Source organism: Staurois parvus, unplaced genomic scaffold, assembly GCF_062004578.1.
Source record: "Staurois parvus isolate SC_StPar_1 unplaced genomic scaffold, SC_StPar_1.0 ptg000840l, whole genome shotgun sequence".
NCBI classification, from domain to species: domain Eukaryota; kingdom Metazoa; phylum Chordata; class Amphibia; order Anura; family Ranidae; genus Staurois; species Staurois parvus.
In genome coordinates this window covers 1,214,211-1,240,071 of record NW_028318636.1, presented here as the reverse complement: position 1 = coordinate 1,240,071, position 25,861 = coordinate 1,214,211, and the positions used below count along the sequence as shown (strand labels likewise).

The following is a 25,861-nucleotide window of genomic DNA, read 5'->3' as shown; positions in this document are numbered from 1 at the left end:
CAAATTCCTTATAATTATTTCTTTGAGTCCTGAAACATTTGTGAATGTCTACCACCCTATACCATTTGTAATACCTAACATAAGTTCAGGACATAAGGGTGTTTAATTTTTGTAGCCGATTTGGAAACTTTTACAGGATTTGTAATGTAGACGCACGAGTAAATAAAATCTGTACTGAAAAATTAAAAAAAAAAAAAAAATGTTTTAGAAATGACAGAACAATTATGCTTTTACAGTGGCACTAAAATAAAAAGCGCCTACTCCAGCCAAAACTATATATATATATATATATATATATATATATATATATATTTTTTTTTTTTTTTTTTTTTTTTTTTTAAGATATTCCCATAAGGGAGACTTTGTGTCACAAGGACAGGAAGTGATGAAAAGCTCCTCAAATGGGTAAGAGACAAAAAAAAAAAAAAAAAAAAAAAAAAGGGAGAAGGAAAATGTGTTTTCATTGATGACATGTCTTCCATTCAAGTGTACAACCTTTCATTTTTTCATCTTATAGACTCAGCTGCAATTCTTAAGAGGAAAACCTTATTTCTCCTCAAGGTGTCACAAGGACATTCACCAGTGATGTTACAGACACCAATCATCTTATACCAATCAAATATATCTCTAGCCATTTGTTTCCCAATTAATATATATAAAAAAAAACAAAAAAAGCAAAAAGGGAAAAAAACAAAACATGAATTGTACAAACCGTGTACAAAAGGGTTAGTTTCTAGCATACCCAAAACTAAAAGTAAGCCCACATATGCAAATGAATAAATTAGCTCCAATATTTTTTAAAAGGCAAAGTGCATAAACACTATGATCGGCCAAATGAGTATGCTAATTGGGTCTTCAGACTGCAATCCCAGGACTATAAGCTGCAAAACAACAAAATGCAGTTTTCACTTCATAACTGCACAAATCACCTGTAACTAATTGGGCAATGCAACTCCTGACTCACCTGTTTTCTGGCTTTCTCTTCCCTGGCCTGAGCTTTCATTTGCTGCACTTCAAGGGAGTCTGCTTTTCTTCTCCGCATAAACAAATCATGGTTCCCAATGCACAGTTGTAGAATCTGGAAATAAAAATGTACATTAGAAGAAAATACATAGGTAAATTGTTACCTGCTATGACATTAAACAAAAACTAAATGATTAATCAACTTGTGTTTTTATCAGCTTTGAAACTTTTTTTTTTGTTTACAAACGATTTTATTGAAAAAAAGGTAGACAATAAAATAACAACACATTTTCAGATTATATGGATAGAAAAAACAAGGCACTTATAAAAAGTACAATTCAGAAAAGTCTATTGTAGTAAGAAAGAGAAGAAACAGAAAAAAAGTAGATTGCAAGTACATGAGATACGTTAGTGATGAGATAGGTTGAATGAGACATCCGTCAACTGCATTTGTCAGTAGCTGTTCACTGGAAACATTGTTAATCATGCAATAAAATGTCTATAATCCCTCCATGATTCCCATTTTTTATCAAATAAGTGCATCTTATCCAGCAGAGTATAATGAATGCGTTCCATGAGCATTACTGCATCAATTCTGTGTAAAATGGAGGCCAAAGGCACAGCATTGGACCTCCAATGTAAGGCAATAGACCATAAAGTGGCAATACACATAGTATGTATCAATCTCATAATGGCATCTGGGACCCCTGGGATGTGAGCCCCCAATAGACAGGTCTGTATAGAAAAGCATACTGGGGTACCCGCCAGTGAGGTAGCCACCTCGGATATCCTGTACCAAATCAATGAAATGGACGGGCAGTCCCAAATTATATGCACCAAAGTGCCTGTAAGGCCACAGCCCCGAAAACATAGAGGGGACGTTTGTGGGAACAATCTATGTAGTCTCGATGGGGTATAATACCATCTAGTTAAAACTTTAAGGGCTGTCTCACGAACAGAAAGAGATCGAGAACTTTTACATATATTATCCACCATGGAATCCCAATCCTCATCCGAAAAAGTGGTGCCACTATCCTCCTCCCACCGTTGTCGGTATAAAGGAGGCGTATGAAAAAGACAAAGCAAAGATTGGTAATAAAAGTTAGAAATAAGACCCCTTCCCCTAGGGCAGTCACGGCTGGTACGTTCAAAAAAGGAAACCGGAGAAGATGGTATAAGGCCAAAATGTGAATCAAAAAAGTGTCTAATCTGTCGGTAATGAAGGTATTCACGAAGGGGAACATCAAAAAGCGTGCGCAGCATATCAAAGGTAATATAGGATCCTCCTCTTTGAAAATCAGATAATCTGATAAAAGATAGATCATACCACCAACGAAACAGTTGAGGAGAAGAAAAAGCTGGTGCAAAAGTAGGATCACCAAAAAATGAAGCACCGGGGGGAACAGGAGAGACCAAATTCAACTTAAATTTGTATGTGGACCAAAGTATCATGGAATGAGTCACTATGGAGTTATAAAAAGTAAACGATCGTGGAGGGACTCTGGACCACAAAATACCCGGTAAATAGAATGGGCGTATAGACTGAGATTCAAACTTGACCCATGGGATCTGAGAGTTAATTGTTGCCCATTGAGATAGCTGCGCAAAACGAGCCGAAAGGTAATATAGCCAAAAATTGGGGAGACCGAGGCCTCCAGTCCGTTGTGATCAGTACAAAAAAGCTGAGGCAAAACATGGGCGCTTATTGCCCCAGATAAAATTATTAATGGCCCGCTGAAAATGGTTCAAAAATGTTTTTGAGACCGGGATTGGAAGTGCTCTAAAAAGATAAAGAAGTTTAGGCAAAATATTCATTTTAACAGCCGTGACTCTACCCAAAAAGGAAATAGGATAACCATGCCAAATCTTCAGTAGAGTAGAGAGACGTGATATACACGGTGGATAATTAGCAGCAAACATATCTAAGTACCTGGGAGTGAGATTAATACCCAAATAGGATATCCGGTCTGTGGACCAGCGGAACGGAAAAGAACTGCGGAGAGATGCACTTAGGGAATCAGGAATATTAACCGGCATAACCACCGATTTGGTAAAATTAACAGTTAGACCTGATATTATAGCAAAATCATTCAGTATGACACATAAATTAGGCAGTGAAGTCAATGGGTTAGTAAGAAAAAGCATAACATCATCAGCATACATGCTTATTTTAAAATATGAGACTAACAATGGGTAACCTGAAATATCCGAATGTGATCTGATCGCTATTGCCAAAGGTTCCAACACCAGCGCGAATAAAAGGGGTGAAAGAGGACAGCCCTGACGGGTACCTCTACACAATGTAAAAAAGTTCGAATTGCAACCAGGGAGCCTAATTCTTGTCTTTGGAGAGTCATATAGGGCATGTATACCAACTAAAAACTCGTCATTAAAGCCCATTTTACGTAGCAATGAAAATAAATAGGGCCAGAGAACACTGTCAAAGGCCTTGTTTATATCTAGACTCATCAGCAAGACCTCTTTAGAGTGTAAATTGGCATCTTGAATAACATTGAGCGTGAGGCGAATATTATCGGTGATAAATCTGTCAGGAATAAAGCCCGATTGGTCCGGAGAGACTAAAGAGGAGATGATAGGGGCCAACCCGTCTGCCAATATTCGGCTAAATATTTTCAGATCATTATTCATTACTGAGATAGGTCTAAAGTTTTGTGGTAAGCTATGGTCTTTCTGCGGTTTAGGTATTAAAGACATATTAGCCAACAGCATCTCCTCAGGAAACTTACCCCCCTGCAAATCATCATTAAATAAAAAGTTATCAGATAGGGAGCCAGCGTAGAGGCAAAATGTTTGTAATAACTAGCAGTGAATCCGTCCGGACCTGGTGCAGTAGAACTTTTTAGGGCGCCAATTGCACGAGTTATTTCGTCCAGGGTACAAGGGGCATTAAGAGAAGCAACTTGGGAAGGTGTAAGAGCAGGGAGGGGTATAGAATCCAACCACGAGTCGGCTGGTGAAACAGGGTCAGATCGTGGAGGAGCTAATAGGTTAGAATAAAAGCTTTCAAAAATGCCCAGGACCGCCTGAGGCAAAAATGAAATAGCACCCGAACTAGTGCGTAATTTATAAATTTGTGGAGGGCGCAGGGAGTGATTCAATTTCCTTGCAAACATAGTGGAGGCCGAGTTACTATGTAACAAAAACGAGGCCTTCGACCAGCGGAGTGCTTTTTCAGTTTTTTGGGATAGCAGAGTATTCAATTCTAAGCGTTTTTGAGATAATAACTGTTTGTTAAGAAGAGATGGGTTAGCAATATGACTTCTATAATGTGCTTCCAACTCTCGGGTAAGAAGCAGAATTTGTTGCCATCGTTTTCTATTTCTGGATGAAGCCATAGAGATAAGGCGGCCTCGTAGGACCGCCTTATGGGCTACCCATAACGTGGCTGGAGATATATCAGGAGTCGAGTTAAGATTGGAAATATTCCAGAATAGATGCAGCCACCTCATGGCGGGAGTCAGCGTCCGTAAGCATAGAGTCATTGAGTCTCCAGGAGAAGGGAGTAGGTGCCAGTCCCATACACGTGATAGACAAGGCTATGATATTGTGATCCGACCAAGGACTCAAGTGGATGCTAGCTGTTCTAGAATTAGCTAATAAAATAGGGGTGCAATAAATATAGTCTAATCTGGCATAAGAGTCATGTGGGTGAGAATAAAATGAGTAGTCCCTAGCTCCCACATTGTGCGCCCTGCAGGTGTCTACCAACTGGAGGGCATCTAGTTTTTTAGTAAGGGATCTTGGGAAAGCCTGGGAAGAATGTGAGGGTGAGCTACGGTCCAAAAGTGGATTTGCTACCAGGTTGAAATCACCACCCACCATCAGATGGGGTGACAAAAATCTATCCAGAACGTCAAACAATTTTGAGAAAAAAGTAGCTTGTGCCGAATTCGGTGCATAAACATTTGCTATTGTAAGTTCTCGGCCTGAAAGGGTGCCCTTAAGGATAATAAACCTACTGTCTGGATCACGGTACACATGTTGAACCTCAAAGGGGATTGAATTATGCAGAAAAATGGCCACCCCTCTACTCTTGGAGGAGTGTAAAGTATAATATCCCTGTCTATAGGATTTATGGAAATATGTCGGGTGTTTTGCAGCTGCAAAATGTGTTTCCTGTAATAAGATAATTTTAGCCCCTAGTCGCCTATATTGGAGAAAGGCCGTTTTGCGCTTGTTTGGCGAATTGAAACCCTGGACATTATGCGAGATACATTGGATCACCATGATATACAAAAATTATTGCGATCAGTAAAAAAAAAAATACACACTGAAAAGACATCTCCTCGAATTATTTGGCTAGATATAAGGACCTGCAAGTCCATAACAGACCGACCTACAGGCAGCATTACCAGTCTAGGGGACATCCAGACCCCAAAACGGGGGTCGTGACATCCACACACCGGCGACACGCCAACATCATGCACTAAAGTTTTAAATAAAGAAAAGACAAAAAACAATAAAAGAGAAGAAGCAGTGATAGTTTCTACAATGAGAAAGGTAACTGAGAGACATGGATCAAGCAGGCAATTAGCCATACCTGAAAAAACAAAAAATTCTAACATCAAAGGGCCAATCGGGCCCATATCCTGTCTCCATAAAACATGGAAAACGGAGCTGCCACCCCACAATCGGGCGGTGACCCCTCCGGCCATGTCAGGAGGCAGGGTGGGGTAACGTGTTCAAGAGTCCTAAGACCATGAATCAATGGGCGACATTTAGAGGGCCCGAAGACCCTTGTTAAACCTAAACACATCCAGTTATCAACGAGAGAGCATACATAGTCCACAGAAATACAGGAACATTACAGCAGCGTCCACAAAAACATACTATCCCCAAGCTGTAGGGGACGCTAAAGAACAAAATTCTCTGTGGGTTGCTTCCTATCCCGATCAAGGGAAACTACAGACCAGGAACATCAATATAATGAACAAGAGGCAGGAAGGCATGGTCCCATCAGCCCAGCTCTTGACGGGCTCTCCTCCTATCCCTCCGTGGAGATGGAGTGTGCCAGATGGGAGAAACACGAGGTGTGGAGGGTGGACGCTGAAGTGATGGGGCACTCGCCAGGCCCAACTTGGCCAGGATTTCTCTGCCTTCAGGAAGGGATGTAGCAATATATGTGCTCCCATTATGTGGAACTAACAACTTAAAAGGGAAGCCCCATTTATAACGGATACGAGCTGAAAAGAGAGCCGTTGTAACCTCCTTCATTTTTCTGCGCTTCTCCAACGTAGCCGGAGAAACGTCTGGAAAGATTTGTAAAACCGACCCTTCGAAGGAGATCGTTGGGGTATCGCGGGCCGCTCTGAGTATGTCTTCTTTGGTCAGGAAATCCTTTAGACACAGAACAATGTCCCTAGGCGGTTTATCACTAGGGGTTTAGGGCGCAGGGCTCTATGGATGCGGTCACAGGTGAAGGACCCGGGGCTGCGATCCGGAAGGAGTGATTTGAATAGCTTGGTAACGGTTTGTGAGAGATCAGATACAGATTCCGGAATTCCCCTGACTCGCAGATTGTTTCTGCGGTTAGGATTATCAAGGTCTTCAACCTGTGCCTGCAGTTGTAAAAAGGCCGTATGTAGATGATCGTGTTCTCTGGAAAGGTCCCCATAGGCTAGGCTAAGTTCATCATGTTTAGTTTCCAAGCGATCGGTTCTAGAGCCCAATGCGGCTATTTCCTGAGAGAGAACACTAGTGCTTTTGTGTAATTCTGATTGGAATTTGGCGGCCAGTTTGGTGTACATGGTTTCCAAGCCAGACTCCAGGTCACCCTTTGTGAATTGCTGTGTATAATCACTGACCAGACTCAATGAAGGGGCTGCGATATCCTGCATGGGTTCGAATGGGTACGCTCGTTCTGCGTCACCCGAAGCCATGCCGCAGATCTCGTGTGTCTTAAGTAGGTATGTTGTGAGGGACTTTTGAGCTTGTCCCTTCTTTTTCTTAGTTGACGGCATACAGGGAGTCTCCTGGGGGTGATCAACTGGAGATTGGATAGTTTAAAGAGGTAATAACCCCAGGGGACCTATAACGCCCGAAACAGGTTTAGGAGTATAGTTACATTGAAGCTGTCAGGGTTATCCGCAGAAACTGGATATTGTAAAAATATATGACAAACTACAAGGGCGCAGCAGGGACATAGGTCGAGGTAGATACCATCTCCAACTCCCAGGAGCAAGGTGATAGTTCTGACTCACTCTCTAGGGCACGTGCCTTGCAGAATCAGGGACCCTCTATGACAGTCCCAGGGACCTTCAAGGCCGTTCCAAGGGGTCCCGGCACAGCAGAAAGCAGTAAAAAAGGCCTCTGGGCCCAACAGGGGCTGTGGTCACAGACGAAGGTGACTTTGGGGGTAACAGATGGGAACCCCGTTCCCCAGATCACTGGAGGGGGGATCCAGTGACCAGCAGCCGTCAGCCTCCCAGCCCCTTGTACTCACAGTGGTCCAGATGAGAGGAGGCCTTTATCAGGTGGAGTAGGCCGCAGACCTCCGCCGCTTCGGGTAGCGGTAATTTGCAGCAGTGCCCCTTTCTGAGACTCAGGGGATGCAGAGAGCGCCCCCAATGCCCGGGGATAATCCACCGTCGCCCGGATGACAGCGGGCGCGGGCCAAGGTACCAGAGCCGCGGATCATGCGGCCGCGCTAGGCCGCGGGCGCCGACCGCTGCGGAGGGCGAAGATATCGCCCGGAGCCGTACCACCAGACCCCGGGGACACAGCCAGGAGCCTCCGCTGCCCCACTACGGTCCGTGGCTGCACGGATGGCAGCAGATTAATACTGCTGGCGCCGGAGCTCCGGATTACGCGGCCGCTCCGGTCGCCATCTTGGACACGCCCCAGCTTTGCAACTTTTTATGAAGAACTAAACTGGAACTTATTAAAAAGTGAAAGCACATCTAGGTACCGAAATATCGTTTTTATTTTCCCTTTGTAGTGTCCACAGGGCCCAAAAATATGAGGTGCCGTCACTAGAGAACCAGCGACAAGAATTCAGAGGTTGGTGACATAGCCCTTGCCCCATCCTCCTCTTTACTACTGGCTAAAGAGATCACAGTGATGGGCCAACAGAAAAGGGCAAAAGGCAGGAGGTAGCAAGGCCAACCACAGAAGCTGGTTAATGGTTCCATAATAGAACAACCCAGGTTTCTGCCTGCCCAGTCAGGCAAGTGCCCGTTTATAGGTTTTCTTGGTGGCCAAAGGTTTGCTTAAAAAAAAAAAAAAAAAAAAAAAAAAAAAGCTCAGAGGGGGTGCAAATAGTACACACCTCTAAAATACTATTATGCAGGGTATAAGTGGATTTTCAGAGCCTTTTTAAATCTACCCTCATGGAAAACAAGGAAAGCAGGTGTACCAGCCATTCTCAACCAGGATTCCTCAAGAGGTTGCTTGTAGTTCCATTTGATGGCGGTCGCATATTTCCAGAACCAATGCCACTAGGCAAAGCCAGCAACATGACACCATATAACTTTTTTACTATCTGTAAGGGTGACAATTCTGATCACTACTGTACGGTTGCATTCTTCCTACAGACCATCAATCTAAAAAGGAAACAATACCTTTATACATGGCTAGGTTTTCAAATAAATAAATATATATATATATATATATATATATATATATATATATATATATATATATATATATATATATATATATATATATATATATATATATATATATATATATATATATACACACACACACATATACACACACACACACACACACACACACACACACACACACACATATACATACACACACACACACATATATGGTGTATTCTAAGAACCTTCACCTGTGACCTTGGTGTCCATATCTGCAATGATGGAGAAGCAACTAATGTCTAAAAAATGTTCCAGGTGGTCAATAACCCCCTTTCAAAAATGGTACATCAAGGACATTGGTTTTTTTTGTGCCTTTTTGTTTTAATGGATACATAACTGGACTAAAAGGGCATTATTAAGTAGAATTCTACTTAAACATATGAGCCTGTATCAGAAATAAATTCAAAACAGCTTGTAATAAAAGAACAAAACTCACATCTAACACTCATCTAATTCTTCATCAGCTATTCAGCATTTGATAAAATGCAGAAGTCCCAGGTGATATACAGTACATCTTCACAGATTACCAGGAAACACCATAATTATCACGGACATAATAGAATATTGCAGATTTCTCATGGGCAACCTACCAGCTTGTTGACCCGGAGTTTAGAGGAGTTGAACTTGAAGACATCAATTTTCTTATCAAGTGGCTTGATAGTGAACTATAACCACAGAAGAGTTAAGTTTAATGAAATCAGGCAGTACAGTAAGCACACTACATGTACATATATAACTTTATGATAAGCCTGGGGTAAAGAAATGACCTCTTCATATGATGCAGAGAAAGTTGGATCTTCTCACCTCTTTGTCACTGTAAGAGATATTCCGGATTTCATTCCAAGGGAAGGAAGTTTTAGGGGTAAGCCTGTTTTCAGGATCATAAATATGCAGTCCAAGGGCATCTACTCCAAGAAGTAACTCTGTGCCTTTTTTGTTCTAAGATTTCAAAAAGAACATATTTTAGCCTACTGACAATCTATAACTTGGACTAAAATAATTAGCCACACAAGGAGGACTCGAGTCTATTTTTTTCCATGAGGAGAGTGCCATAAATATGACTTATGGGTACTTCCCTGTAAAGTAGATTCCCAGATAAGTCGATAACTGAAGAGTCCCTGTCACTTTGGCCATTCAAGAAAAAAAAAAGTGACACTGCTAGTATACCATCCCTCCTGCAAGGTATATTCATTGATCTATGCCCCCTGTGAGCTGGGGATAGGCAGCAGGTACAAAGCGCCCTGGGATAAGCACACTTTCAGGCACAGATACCACTTCACTGATGAAATGACAAATAGTGAGGTGTTTATTGGTGCTATTCACAGGTGCTCTACAGTGTTCTACAAAATAGCCAGAGCAAAAACCTCAAAACAGAATCCCAGCTGTGTCTTGGCACCAACTATACAAATCAAAGTCCTAACTAGCACACCGAGAGCCTAATGCTTGTCAGTCTCCACATATGCAGTTTTATAGCTTCCACCAACCTTCAGTTCTCACAGACAACCAGCCTGTTCCCCAGGCTCTTGAGCACTGATTCGGAGGTTCAAGTGGTCCTAAATTGCCAAAACGGAGCGGTGCAAAACTCGAAGTGGACAAGGAATATGAGGACTATAAAAGTGTATATGAGAGAAGCCTGGGAGATGTATAAACCCCAAAGAGGACTTTCCAGAATCCCTCTGAGACACTCTGCTACAACCTTTACTGCTTTCCCATCAAGATCTTGTGCTCCACTGCTCTAACTGAATGGAGGTACCTGGTATGTGGTAGCATGTGCACTCTTAATGCAATAATGGTCAGGCCTGAGTGGCTAGTTGCTGAACACTGCCAAGTGGGGAGGTGGGGAAGCAGGGAGGTCATGCAGCCTGGGCAAGTTACAACCTCATGGCTTGCCCAGGGTGGGCTCTTGTGTTGAAAGATGGTAAGGGAGTGTGGATCAATGACTCTTCTTGTTTTGAGGGAGGGGACATCAGATGACATTGTCACTTTGCCTTGAATGGGCAGGTGACAATGTTGTGAACAATATTTTATGAGCAACATCTGCAGTTTGTATTCTTATTGTTGCTGTTTAATCACACCCATACATTGTAGGAAATATGTTTTGATACAGATGGCTTCAGAAGTAGCCATAAATTCATGACAAGAACCATTCAATTCTCACCCTTATAAGGAAGTAATTTACTCCATACATCTCTAGGTCTTGTGCTATTTTCAGGTATTCCATCTCAGCTTCATCTCTGAAAACCAAAAAGAATAAATCTTAGGTGATGTGCACCAGGATGTTCTTAACCACTTGCCCACAGGGCACTTTTACCCCCTTCCTGCCCAGGCCAATTTCCAGCTTTCAGCGCTGTTGCACTTTGAATGACAATTGCACGGTCATGCAACTGTACCCATATGAAATTTTTATCATTTTTTTGTGACAGATAGAGCTTTATTTTGGTGATATTTAATCAACTCTGGGTTTTTTATTTTTTGCAAAACAAACCAAAAACCACTGAAAATTTTGAAAAAAAAACACAAAACGTTTTTTCTTAATTTTTGTTATAAAATTGTGTAAATAAGTGATTTTCTCCTTCACTGACGTGCGCTAATGAGGCTGCAGTGATGGGCACTGATAGGCTACACTGATGGGCACTGATAGGGGGCACTGATGAGGAGGCACTGGTAGGTGGCACTGAAAGGCAGCACTAATATATATGGCACTGATAGGTGGCAATGACTGGGACTGATGGGTGACACTGAAAGGCAGCTCAGATGGGCACTGATATGTGGCATTGATGTGCACTGGTAGGCACTGATATGTGGCATTGATGTGGCACTGATAGTTGGCACTGATGGACACTGACAGGTGGCACTGCTGGGGCTACAATGATCATCAGGGCACACTGATCATCAGTGCTCTGATGATCAGTGTACATGTCCCCTCTGCGGAATGCTGATTACCGGCTCTCCTCTGTCAGCGTGACAGCTCGAGAGGAGAGAAATGCCGATAACAGCTGATCACATGACTGAGCCGACATCTTCGGCTCTTTCCGTGGATTGGTGATCCGCTGGTGATCACACCATATTACATTTTCAGTGCAAACTGGCTGACAATACCATCCAGATTTTATGTTACTGGGACCTTTGAGGATCCTACAACTGTCTCATTGCCTCAGAATACTTTCGAGGCAATGAGACATTTCAATACTACCTGACCCAATTTCAGAGGGAGTATCACAGAGAGGGACCGATGTGGCATGCACTAAGTTATACAAAATGCTATTTACAGAAGGCTCCCAATCTCTGCTACAACTCCTGGACCACCGAGAAAGGGAGCTACAAACTATTCCCTGAAGATGGATCCAAAATCTCATGCTCGCATATACATCATTAATTAGTAACAAGTGCCAAGAATCGGGCTACAAGCTGGTGACAAGGTGGTATTTTACCCTCTTCACTCTTACACTCTTTTTACCCCTCAGTACCCGACTCGTGCTTGTGCTGTGAGACTGGGACAGTTGGTTTATTTTATATCTTTTGGTTGTATCCCCCATTTTAGTCCTTTTAGACTCAAGTACAGCAGATTGTTCACAACTTCACATAACACTATTCCTGAATATCCTGCGTATTTCCTCATTTACCACAATGCAGTCCCCCTAAAACTCTACAAAAAGTTAGTTATTATTCACATAGTTAATGGGGCATGCTCTTGTATACCAGCAAGCTGGAAGTCTTGTACTCCTCCAAGAATAGAACAATGGCTGAATTGAACTGGACATTAGAATGATGGAAGATCTAACCAGTTCCATCAAGGGCTCAATTTGTTTTAGATTGGTACTATTTAGTGGTGCACCGAAAAGAAAATTCTGGTGCCGAAACCAAAAATTCAGGATGCACTTGGCCGAAAACCAAGATTGATAGTTTTTAAAAATGTTTATATTTTTCAAACGCAATTATTTTTGAAAATAAATACACTAATGAATTTAAAAAGCAAAATAAAAATATATAACCTAATTTTTTTTAATATTAAAGATGATGTTACACTGAGTAAATAGATACTCAACATGTCATGTTTTAAAATTACGCATGCTTGTGGAATGGCGCTAAACTACAGTACTTAAAAATCTCCATGGGTGAAGTTTTAAACATCTCTACAGGTTACCAGTTTGAAGTTACAGAGGAAGTCTAGTGCTAGAATTATTGCTCTTGCTCTGACGTTCGTGGCAAATGTTGTCTGGTTTGAATACCATTTACATATGTGGGCGTGGCCTACATATGCGTTCACCACTGCGTGGGGGCATGGGGGGGGAGGGGGACAGGGGCACTTTAAACATTTTTTTCTATTACTTTTGTTCACTGTCCCTTTAACATTTTTTTTATCACAAGGAATGCAAATCTCCCTTGTGACAGAAGCAAGCAGTGAGAGGTCCTCTTTATGGAGAGATCTGGGGTCAATGAGACCCCACATCTCTCCTCTAGAATGTAAAGGATTAAATCAAAGAGTCCTTGTTTACATGGTGCCGAAACCGGAAGTGACTTAATGACGTCGCTCTGGTCCTCCAAAGGCATAAAGATGAGTTGAGGCCATCTTTCCTTCACTGATCTTTATGCCTAGCGCCGGGATAGTTGGATGGGTTCTCAGGTAAGGCTGGGAACCACTGGGTGGCGGGTGAGAGGCAGTGGGGGAGGGGCCATTTTCGGCACCTGTATCGGTGCCTATTTTCATATCGGCCAAAGGCTGATAGAGTTATTTTTGGACAAAATTTCAGTGCATCCCTAGTACCATTCATGTGAAAAGACTACCAATAAAAGACTACAGTATCATACTTTTAAAACAGGAAAGAAAACAATGCAAAGTTTAAAGTAAACAAAATGGGCAGATAAGAGATTACCTGCTTTACACCGAAATTTGCTTAGTACAATCAGAAAGCAAAAATTATTAGTGGTTTAAAATAGAGAATTAGAAGATGTCCATGTGCAAGTATTCCCATTTTCTACGCAATCCCATTAGAGCAAAATCTACAAAAGTACTGAAACCAAGTTGCTTTCTTACCTGGTCCGTCCACGATGCTCTGCATACCAGGCAGTGATCCTCTCCTCCCACATTTCTGGAGTCATCTGATACAGGTTAATTACCTGAAACAGGTAGGGAAAAAAGGACTTAAGCAGTGAAATGCAACTTGCAAACCCTGGAGCTGCTTACAGCACTCTAATAACTCCAATGAGGCCATCTGAAGCTTGGACTAGGTAAGCACTTAAGAGCTCGTTCACATCATGGTGCAAAGACGTCATTTTGTCTGCATGCGTTCTGCAAGGGCACAACAAAATCAATTGTTCTCTACACTCACCATTAGGTACACCTGTTTAAATGCTTGGTAACACAAATAGCTAATCAACCAAATCACATGGCAGCAACTAAATGCATTTAGGCATCTAGATGTGGTGAAGATGACTTGCTGAAGTTCAAACTGAGCATCAGAATGGGGAACAAAAGGGGTTTAAGTGACTTTGAACATGGCTATTGGTGCCAGACAGGTTGGTCTGAATATTCCAAAAACTGTATCTACTGGGATTTTCACACATAACCATCTTTAGGGTTTACAGAGAATGGTTTGAAAAAAAAAAAAAAAATCCAGTGAGCAGCAGTTGTGTGGACAAAAGTGTTTTTTAGATGTCAGAGATAAGAGGAGAATGGGCAGACTGGTTGCTGTGACATTCAGGTGGTAGGGTCAGAATTTAGCATAAACAACATGAAAGCATGGCTCCATCCTGCCTTGTATCAATGGTTCAGGCTGGTGGTGGTGTAATGGTGTGGGGGATACTTTCTTGGCACTAGCGAGGTGTATCTAATAAACTAGCTGGTGAGTGTATGTGCCCTGTTCACACCACAACACTAGCATCACGTGCAAATTTATTCTGCACAGGAATCTGCAATGTGTATACAACTCACTGAAGCGCGCATGAAAGCACAGTGGCTAAATGGTTTGTACTTCCACCTGGCAGCACTAGGGTCATTGGATCGAATCCCAGCACTGTCTGCCTGGAGTTTGCATGTTCTCTCTGTGCCTGTGTGGGTTTCTTCTGGGTACTCCAGTTTCCTCCCATGCTCCAAAGACATGCTGGTAAGTTATGGTGAAATACAAGTACTTGTAATAAATAAATTAAAAAATTAATGTAAACTGATGTCTCTGTAATTGAAATCTGCGCATCAGTTTCCATCAGTGTTTCTGCATTTATGGTGTGAACGAAGCCTTACTGTCCCCTTGTACTCTATGGTTTCTGGAAGGATGAAAAAGAAAAAAGGGACCAGAAACTGTATTAGTTACATTGCTCATATCACATATCAATTATAGATGAAAGGCCCTCAATTAAAAATATAGATCAAAAGGATCAGTTCATTCCAAAAAATAAATATATATGCGTTGAGAGAGCTACTAATAACATTCAAAGCTACAAATTTCCCATACAGGAGCTAAATTGCCAGTTGGTGGCTTTCTTCTATGGAAAAGAGTGAGTTGTATTAGAAAATAACACTGAATAGGAAAACTGGCAATGTCTCCCTAACAAAGAAGTTAGATCTCCTAGATTGTAAGCTCCAAGGAGCAGGGCCTCCTTTCCCTCTTGTATTGAACTGTATTGTTGCTGTATTGTCTCCCGTTATATTGTAAAGTGCTGAGCAAACTGCTATATAAATCCTGTATAATAATACTCCTAGATTGTAAGCTCCAAGGAGCAGGGCCCTCCTAACCCTCTTGTATTGAACTGTATTGTTGCTGTATTGTCTCCCTTTATATTGTAAAGTGCTGAGCAAACTGTTGGCACTATATAAATCCTGTATAATAATACTCCTAGATTGTAAGCTCCAAGGAGCAGGGCCCTCCTATCCCTCTTGTATTGAACTGTATTGTTGCTGTATTGTCTCCCTTTATATTGTAAAGTGCTGAGCAAACTGTTGGCACTATATAAATCCTGTATAATAATACTCCTAGATTGTAAGCTCCAAGGAGCAGGGCCCTCCTAACCCTCTTGTATTGAACTGTATTGTTGCTGTATTGTCTCCCTTTATATTGTAAAGTGCTGAGCAAACTGTTGGCACTATATAAATCCTGTATAATAATACTCCTAGATTGTAAGCTCCAAGGAGCAGGGCCTCCTTTCCCTCTTGTATTGAACTGTATTGTTGCTGTATTGTCTCCCGTTATTTTGTAAAGCACTGAGCAAACTGTTGGCGCTATATAGATCCTGTATAATAATAAATCACTAGGAGAGTTAAAGAAACTAAATTATCTTCTGAGAATATTATGTTCAGAGACAAAATTAACATTGGGGGGGGTTCTCAAAACATCTAAAAAAGCACAACAGTCTTGCCCCATGCTGCTTCACAACAATCAAGTCCAAATATTTACAGGATATCCAAGGTCAAAATGTAAAATAAATTAATTTCAACATCAGAATTCCGTAAGCTCTAGACCACTCCCAGGACCAGTGCTAGACTAGACCATCTTGTGGCCTAGCAAGACCAGCTACTTGCACCCCCCCCCCCCCCCACACAAAAAAAATAAAAATAAATAAATACAAATTAAAAAAAAAAAAACAAATCAAAACAGTAGAGAATATTAAATTAACAAAAACATGAAACATCTAAATTTCTTTTAATTTGCAAATATAGGTGTCATAAGATGTCACCAGCACCAATATTAAAAGACAAAATATACAGTGCTCAACATAAATAAGTACACCCCTTTTGAAAAGTAAGAGTTTAATCAATATCTCAATGAACACAAGAACAATTTACAAAATGGAGTTTGTTTAGCTCATTACATTTAACTTAGGATTACAAAATCTTCTGTGTTACTCAAATTAGGTAATATAAAAATGAATACACCCTACAACAAAAACTACTACATCTAATATTTTGTATGAGCTGCATGATTTGTAAGGACAGCAAAGTCTTTTGGCATGGAATGAACAAGTTGGCAACATACTGCTACATCTATCTTTTTCCATTCTTCAAGAGCGACCGCTTTTAGAGCCTGGATGCTGGATGGAGAGCAATTCTCAACTTGTCTCTTCAGAATTCCCCATAGGTGTTCGATTGGGTTCAGATCAGGAGACATACTTGGCCACTGAATAACTTTTACCCTGTTCTTCAGAAATGCAACAGTGGTCTTAGATGTGTGTTTTGGATCATTATCATGTTGGAAAAGTGCACAACGACCAAAGGCACGGAGTGATGGTAGCATCTTCTTTTCAATATAGAGCAGTACATCTGTGAATTCATGATACAATCAATGAAATGCAGCTCCCCAACACAAGCAGCACTCATGCTGTCCCACAGAAGAACACTGCCACTACCATGTTTCACTGCAAGCACCATGCAATTTTTGTACTCCTCACCTTTGCAACACCATACAGTTTTGAAGCCATCAGTTCCAAAAATATTTATCTTGGTCTCATCACTCCTGAGTACAGAGTCCCAGTAGTCTTCTTTTTCAGTATGGGCCCTGGCAAATCCAAGGCGGGCTTATTTGTGCATGGCTTCCTTCATGGACGACACGCCATTCCTCTGTAGGCCGTATTGTGTAACAGGGAAAAAAAAAAAAAAACAATCACCCCAGTGTGGCTTTCTACTTCTTTAGCTAATTGCAGTGAACTTGCATGGTGATTTTCTTCAACCCTTCTCATCAGAAGACGCTCCTATCCAGTTGTTAACGTTCGTGGACAGTCTGGACATCTCTGTGAGATGGTTGCAGTTCCAGATTTGTTAAATTTTTGTATCACTTTTGCTACAGTATTCTGACAAGTAAAGCTTAAAAGGGTAAAGGGTTTTCTTAGTTAAGTAACACCTTTTTATAATAAACTGTCTGCTGGACACCTGTTTAATGAATAATTAGACTCACCTGTAGTTGAATTCCTGTTAATTAGAATTTTGTTGTTTAAAATTTAGCTTTGCTCCTAAGACATTCATTGGGGTGTGTTAACTTTTTCAACATGGTTTTGAATGAATTTGTTAAGAAAATAATTTTTGTGTGTGCAAATGAACAAATCTTTTTGCAATGGCCCACATTTGGGAGAGCATTGTGTAGGGTCCCACAGAAAATGATGATTCTGAAAGAAAAGTAAAGGTTTTCTGACAAATATGTTGGGGTGTACTCATCTATGCTGAGCACTGCGTATTTACCAAATATAAACTGTATTAACCAGAGGAAAAAAAAAAGTCTTACAAAACTCCACAGTGATCAGCAGCTGCCAGCCGGCTAGCAGCAAGGGACTGAGTTTGAGAAGAACACTGGAAAGACCAGCAGCTCAGCTGCTACACTGGCCCCAGACACCCAGCATCTTCCTCTGTCCTTTCTTCCTCCCCCTCTGCCAACTTTCCCCTCAGCTGAAGGATCACTCATGACGTGGAGGTGTCCCACACGATTAACCAGCATCCACTCCCCTAACCCAGCCATTGTTCACCCCCTCCGGTTACCTCCATGACTCACCATCCTTCTAAGAGAGGCAGCCTTCCAGCACGACACTGCTTCCCTTTCATACACATCGGGCCCTGATCATCCTACTCGCATAGGGGTAACCCTGCAACCAGAGCACATCTCCGCCTATTGATTGGCTCCAGCTGTGTAGAAGAAGGCGGAGCCAACACTGGACTTGTCCCATTCTGTCATTAGCCAGTTCCCTGGGACAGCTGGATTATTGTGTGTGCCAGTGAGTGCACCGGAGATGTATGGACTGATCCTCTGAGGTCCTAGGCTAATGTCATGACTTCCATCCTATGGGGAGAAAATACTTCACTGCTACATGGAATACTGTAGTGTCTGTGCGTCTGTGTCTCTGTCTGTGTGTCTGTGTGTGTGAGAGAGACACACTAAACGGTCGTGTGTGACAATTGTGCAGAGTAAAGATATCATCATTCCCTGTGTCCATGGAGAGGGGGACTCTACAGACAAATGAAGAATTCATACAAGAGGTCCAAAGGCCACACAGAGAGAGTGCCAGCCTGTGCTGTGCCCAGGCGCCCCTAGGTGGTAGTATGCTCTAGGCAGTTGCCTAGTGGAAGCACCAGCCCTGCCTATTCCTAATAAATTGAATGATCTCAAAGTCTGTCAATTTATTTTTGAATATCCTACACATTTACTTCCTTTAATTCAACAATGCCCTGTGCCTAGGCACTGCTGTGTGCCCAGAGCTGACAAAGAAGAGTCTCACAGTAAGTACAAGAAAAGTCTCACATGTGACATTACTACTTGCAGGCAGAAATCTAATATATATAACTAGATATATAACTAGAATATATAACTAGATCTAATATCTAGTCCTTAGAAATTAAAAGTAAACCACATGAAGCAGCCGAGAAGCAATCCAGGAAGTTGTGGAAAGATTTTGCCGACAGACAGCACTAACAACATGCAAGGATTTTCAAGAAGGTTTATATTGGATTGTCAAAAAGAACTACTTTGTAATATTACAATGGTGATGTTATTTTTTTGTTCAATACATTTTTATTAGGTTTAATACATAGAAGAGGAAAAAAACCAAAATGATTTACAATTATTTACAAATAAAGAACAAACAAATGGATAATCAGTACAGCATCGGTAATATAGACAATGACAGATCGTTTGAATCAGACTGGCTGCAATAAAAGTAAACAGGCCCAGCAACTGCCAAAACAGTGGACTTATTATGAAGGTAATACTGTTCAAAAAAAGACGTTCTTGATCTTTAACTCATATATACAAGATGTAAACTAAAAACTCACCCTCTTAGGAAGTAGCTCCTCTTCTGCTAAGAACCCACGTTTGTGTACAGACGCATCATAATCTCCATACTGAGAAAGAGAGAGACAATAAATGTTAAATAAAAAAATCATCCCATTGAATTTTTAGGAAAATAAGTTTGTGCATTTTTTTTTAATACAGAGTTTTTCAATTTCTTTTTAAAACTACTGGTTTCGGTAAAATGTGCTCAATAAAAAGGAGAAGTGTGGGGTCAAAATAAAACAAACACACACACAAAAACATAACTCACCTATTTGGCTGCAGCATCATTGCGATGCTGCAACTATCCCCCGCTGGCTCTAAGACTGAGCGATTACGCAACTGCTGATCACTCACTGCAGCGCCGGGCTGTCGAGGGAATGGGAGCGGTAGGCTCAGGCTCCCAGTGACGTGCCGAGAGGCTGAGCCAGCAGTCAGTCATCTGGGTAGATGCCGACCCTAAAAGGTGGGATCCTTCCAAAGAATGGACCCACTCTGTGACATCAGCCGACAGCAGGCTTTAGCCCACTGCTAGCTTTATTTGGGTCACAGGAGTGCAAAAATAAGTCCCGTGATCTAAAAGAGAAGTATAGGCAAAAAAGCTTTATCAATACTTCTCTTTTAAGTACAACTAAAAACAAAAGTTATAGCTGCTGAAGCTATGCTTTTATAATCACCCCTCCTCCCACAACCATCTGAAGGCGAAGCAGCATTTTGGTGAGGTCATAGCTGTGCTTCTTCATCTTGTAAGTATGTTAATGCTAGACTGACAAACTTGAGCAACAGAGCCCCCAATAGAGTGTGCTGACCCCAGCTTTGCCACTTACAGGAAGCCCATTTTAAACAGCAACCATTTAAAACCTCTGGTGTCCTACTAGAGGCTTTTAGACCCCAGCAGCCATTAGTCGTTTTTCCTACCCAGGTGTTTACGTGGGGACAGTGAAGAAAAATATTCAATAAACTGGTTCCTACTACCTTCAGTCTCTTGATAGTGATTATTATTATTATACAGGATTTATATAGCGCAAACAGTTTACACAGCGCTTTACAACATTAGGGCAGACAGTACAATTACAATACAAATTAATACAGGAGGTTACAGAGGGCCCTGATCATTAGAGCTTGATTTCTTGCACTCCTATGTTGCCAGTCTCTGATGCATGTCTTTAGTCTCCATTTATACCTGTACTGTAGCACATCTGAAGTTACTGACCATCTGTAGAATGACACCAGTCTCTCACCATTTATCATTAATATGTCACGCCTAACGGTATTCCACACACTACATACAATGAGAATTTATAACACAGAACTGTATAAGAGAGTTTTGCCTTAAATCAGGGTCAGTTGTTCTATCAAGAAAATTGACAGTTAAAAGCAACGTAATCTTAATGCAATGCTCTGCATGATCTGACAATTGTCAATACGATTAAATATAGCAATGTCCAACCCAGGTTTTATACCACTGAGCCAAGCAGATTTCATATCAATGAACCAAGCAGAATCTGATATATTTGATTAAGAACAAGATAAAAGTCCCCCTGAATTCTACTGGGTAAACGTAACAGGAATGCTATCACACAATGGGCATGGTGTAATACTAACAAAAAAATTAACTGCCCAACTCATTTTCAAAATATTAAAAAGGAAACGGATAACAAGAAAAGAGCACTGGGACACAAAGTAGTTCAGTAATTAGATCAAGTAATCTCTTTCTGCTGAGTATGTCAGTCCAGATTAACATTTGATGTAATATTAAATTCACAATGGGCACAGTCATTTTGGATAATTATCTTCATCGTCCAGGCAGCAGCACAGTATTCTACTAGAAAATAAGTAATCTGAAGAGATGGCACCGATATGCAAATGTTCTACTGTTGATTAATCAACCAAGAAAATGAAATTAAAACGGATTTCTACATTAGTCCAACGTGCTCCAAAACACAAATTTTATTTTACACAAAGAATTCCCTACATGACTATCAATAATGAGGAGGAATGTGTGAAAAACTTTGAAGTGGCACATGGATGTGTAGTTTTAATATCCATCTTATGTTCTCCCAATTGAAAGAGTTGCTGAATTAAAGGAGAAGTATGGGAAATCAAAAAGAAGTAGCACTTTACCCTCATGCTTCCATGACCTTTATTTCTTTCTTCAGTCCTTAAAGGGCACTTAACGTGTCAGGAAGGAGCCAGTAACAGTCCTCTGTTTGAAAGAGGGGGGTGGATACAACTCCAGCAATCCACCCCCTCTTTCAGTCCTTCCCTCTCTTGGAAATGTGGCTGAGCTAGGTGAACAGGCGCACACCAGAGCCGCTAGCTAGAGCGGGCACACTTTTCACGTGCCTCTGTTTTACATGTCAATATGTCACCATGCAAAAACCCGGAAGTAGAGGCACATAAAATGCTGAGTAGTATTCTCGCTTCCAGCAGCTCTGCTGGTCTTGTGTTCTGGGCTGCACTTTACGTATATCCTCTCCCTTCTGCAAGTCTTCATAATCTCCCCTGTGGGCTTTGATCTCCCGTGTCCTCCTATTCCCTCCCCCCCCTTACCGTTGCTGAGCAGCTTTAAAAGCCTGTGTCAGCTTCTCCACTAGCGGCTGCTGAGGAAGAGGGGTGATCCGGTTGTCAGGATGGTGAGTGGGGAGGAGGGGGAGTGTCAGTGAACACTTCTCGTGCTCAGCGATCCCCTAGATCACGGGTATCAAACTGCCGGCCCTCCAGCTGTTGCCAAACTACAAGTCCCAAGATTGACAGTTACAAGCATGACTCCCAAAGGCAAAAGGCATTATGGGACTTGTAGTTTTTCAACAGCTGGAGGGCCGCCAGTTTGACACCCCTGCCCTAGATGAACTCACAGGTATGCCTCCATGCCACAGTTTTCATCAGAAGGGAAGACATTGTAAACATCAACCCCTGGTTTACTGTGTCTGCTTTGTAAATGAACACAGTGCTTAGTATAGAGAGCATACCTGTGTTCAATACATTGCTGTGCTGCTGCTTTACTGAAGGCTTAAGTATGTGATGAGATTGTTCTCCCTGGAGGGGAGGAAGGAGGAAGGGGGGGGGAGCAGCTATGTGTGCTGCGTGAACTCTCGGGAGCAAGCAGACAGCCTTCAGCCAATAACAAACACAGGAGAAGGTAGGAAGGTGGATCTCGACAAGACTGTCGGCTTGAGAATCTAGAGAAGACTGTAGCCACTCCCACAGGTACTTAACTCTATTTTAACTGAGAGTTCACTTCTTAGGAAGGCAGGAAAAATTTGTACTTATTAGCAACTCATAGGGATTAAAGGGATTCTAAAGGTTGTAATTATAAAAAAAAAAAAAAACCTGGTGTACTTACCTGCTCTGTGCAATGGTTTTGCACAGTGCAACCCCAATCCTCTTTAATGGAGTCCCCTGTGGCTGTCTTGGCTCCTCCCTCCTGCCGTAATAGCAAGTGTCTTGCTATGGGGGCACTTGAGCTGGCTCACTCCTGAGCCACTCTCCAGTGAATGGACATTGTCCATTCATTCACACACAGAGCATAGCTAGGCACCACTCCCTGCTCTCTCCTCATTGATTCACTGGCTGTGACTGACAGCAGCAGGAGCCAATGGCTCCCACTGCTGTGTGAGCCAATGTGGAGAGAGAGACCCAGGCAAGCTGCAGCTCTCATGCGCAACACCGGATAAAGATGGGGTTCAGGCAAGCATAAGGGGGGCTGAGGGATGCATTAAGGTAAACAAAAAAAACTGCCCTTAGAACCACTTTAAGATTAAGCAAAATAAGTAAATACCCATACTTCTCTTTTAAATGTAGAGAGAGAGAGAGAGAGAGAGAGAGAGAGAGCGCGCGCACGCACGGTGTAATGAACATCCATAGTTTAAAAATCCTATTTCACAAACGCATCTGAGAATTGGATGCCAGGCTCTGCACATTTATCTTTAGGCTAGTTTCCCATTGGTTGATGAAATAGTCCTAGCGCTCTGAACAGGCTTCTGTATATTATTATAGCCAAAATATGCATGTGGCAGCAGGAAAAAAATCCTGCAACAAATTAAGCAACCCATGCCATGGCTGTGCCTGTAAGCTCTGGGTAAGCATTCATTTGAGGTCTGTAAATAAGGATTTAATTATGCCAAAAGGGGGTAACCTTTTGTAATTGGAGCCATGCTTACTGACTAAAGAAACAAAATGACAATTATACTGTATTTTTGAGAGTCTGACAAAAAAGGAGAAAAACCCACCTTTGCTTGCACTGCATATGATGCTAACAGTACAGATGCTTCTGGAGGGCAATAGATTTTCTCTTCCAATATTTGCTTTTTAACCTGTTCAATAGTACAGAAAAAGAAGTTTAAAAATTAATAAAGTCAAAACTACGAATACAACAAGCTCCTGAAGCTACTAGAGGTTATCATGGGCTTGTTTACACGCGCTTCAAAATGTGGCTTCGGGCACACTTTTTTAAAGTGCTCGGAATGCCAGTTGTTTATATGTTGCTATTGCTTTGCTTCAAAAATGATACCCCATGCCACTTTCATGGTGCTTCAGAGTCTCTGAAGGCTCCATAGAATTCTCTGACAAAGTTTGCATGCAACACCTGCAGCTTTTGAGAGGCTTTTATTCAGGTTTAGCTTCACTTTGTTTTGGAGGTATTACAGGCATGAGCACCCAGGAAGCACTGTTAAACCAAAAAGTGAACCTTTCCATCAAGATTTAATGCTAATAGAGCCACTGCTGGAGTTTTATTTTCAAAATATGTGTACTACGGAGGCAAATAAATTGGAAATGCAATATTTATATACATTATATAAAGGCTATTCTGTGTATTCTGTCCACCTTTTCGCTGGATAAGGTATGCTTTCAGAAGTAATTTAACGTATATTTCTAGCTCATACACTATATAGTTAAAGGTTTGTGGACACCTGACCATAATACCTAGATGAGCTTTTTAAACATCTTATTCCAAATCATAGGCATGCTGCCACTTTGTGGCTATACCAGTCTCCATTCTTCTGGGAAGGCTTTCCATGAGATTTTAGAGTGTTTCTGATATTGTATGACAATAGCTGGCTCTCAGAAAGATATCAGCAGTCATTTCCGGTTCATGTGTATATATTCTGGGAGTGTCTGGTGCAGACGTCGCATCTGGCGTGCAGCAGCAGAAGGTGAGCGGGTTCCGGACCAGGCGGCACACATGGTGTGCAACATGGGAATGCAGAAGGTGAGCGAGGACCGGAAATAGAGGACTGAGTGGCAGAGTAACAGCACAGCTGGGGGACCGAAGCAGAAGAAACTAGCAATGTCACACGTGCTGCACAGTGTGAGGGCAATATAGCGGGAGATGAGCAGGGAGAGAGAGGCGGAACAGCAAACCAGATGATCAGCAGAGCTGGGGGTTATTACTGAGTGGGGGATCAACAGAATTTGAGGTTACTACTGAGCAGGTGATCTGCTGAACAAGGGTACCAATGAGCTGGGCATCTGCTGAACAAGGGTACCAATGAGCTGGGCATCTGCTGAACAAGGGTACCAATGAGCTGGGCATCTGCTGAACAAGGGTACCAATGAGCTGGGCATCTGCTGAACAAGGGTACCAATGAGCTGGGCATCTGCTGAACAAGGGTACCAATGAGCTGGGCATCTGCTGAACAAGGGTACCAATGAGCTGGGCATCTGCTGAACAAGGGTACCAATGAGCTGGGCATCTGCTGAACAAGGGTACCAATGAGCTGGGCATCTGCTGAACAAGGGTACCAATGAGCTGGGCATCTGCTGAACAAGGGTACCAATGAGCTGGGCATCTGCTGAACAAGGGTACCAATGAGCTGGGGATCTACGGACTGTGTGTTCTACTGATCTGGGATTTTATTGGGCCCCTTTAAAACAAATAGAAAATTAACACACACACACACACACACACACACACACACACACACACACATTGAAGCGGTAGGCGCTGCTGAAGCCAAAGCAAGTGTAGTTCAAACATTCTGGCACAATACTATGCCTTCATCAAGGCACCATTTGATTCCAGAAAGGACAATTATTAGTTGAGAATCTGAATAAGCAAAGACATGTCTTTTTCTGTTTTGCTTTTTTGTTTTTTTAAAAAAAGGAACCCCTGCCTGTTGATACCTTCTTCATACTCCCCTGCCACTTTGTTGCTCCATCCAATACCACAATAACCCCGTGTATTTCTTTGGTTTTTTAACACAAGGCTCATGCACATATTTCCAACAGCAAAATTGGAGAAATTAATCTTCCTCCTTTACTCCATATTGAAGTAGAATCTTGGCAGCCTACTAGCCTTTTGATGTAAAATAACAGCAGGTTCTGTAAGCTGTTAGAAACTAACTGGAACCCAACTTTAGGACCTAGTTACGCTTCTCCATTTTCATGCAGCAAAACTCATGTAGTTTTTTGCATTAAAATGCACGCCAAGTAGAAATCCCATTCTTTCCTATGAGGCTGGCTCACCAATCCATGAGTTGCACTTTAGTGTGTAAAGAAAAAAGAAAGTTTTATGGGCCCAAT

The 25,861-nt window shown here is 41.9% G+C and overlaps 1 protein-coding gene across 2 annotated transcripts in view; it reads right to left on the bottom strand.

Annotated features, from left to right (window-relative positions):
- Nucleotides 1-25,861, bottom strand: part of NF2 (NF2, moesin-ezrin-radixin like (MERLIN) tumor suppressor) — a 129,187-nt gene that overhangs the window by 72,398 nt on the left and 30,928 nt on the right. For both annotated transcript variants that reach the window (XM_089655453.1, XM_089655452.1), the window contains exons 5-11: nt 23,569-23,652; nt 19,339-19,407; nt 13,630-13,712; nt 10,753-10,828; nt 9,399-9,533; nt 9,185-9,259; nt 965-1,078 (exon numbers count right to left, since the gene is read on the bottom strand). In XM_089655453.1, the coding sequence (XP_089511579.1) occupies nt 965-1,078; nt 9,185-9,259; nt 9,399-9,533; nt 10,753-10,828; nt 13,630-13,712; nt 19,339-19,407; nt 23,569-23,652 (636 nt within the window). The remainder of the gene's footprint in view (nt 1-964; nt 1,079-9,184; nt 9,260-9,398; nt 9,534-10,752; nt 10,829-13,629; nt 13,713-19,338; nt 19,408-23,568; nt 23,653-25,861) is intronic.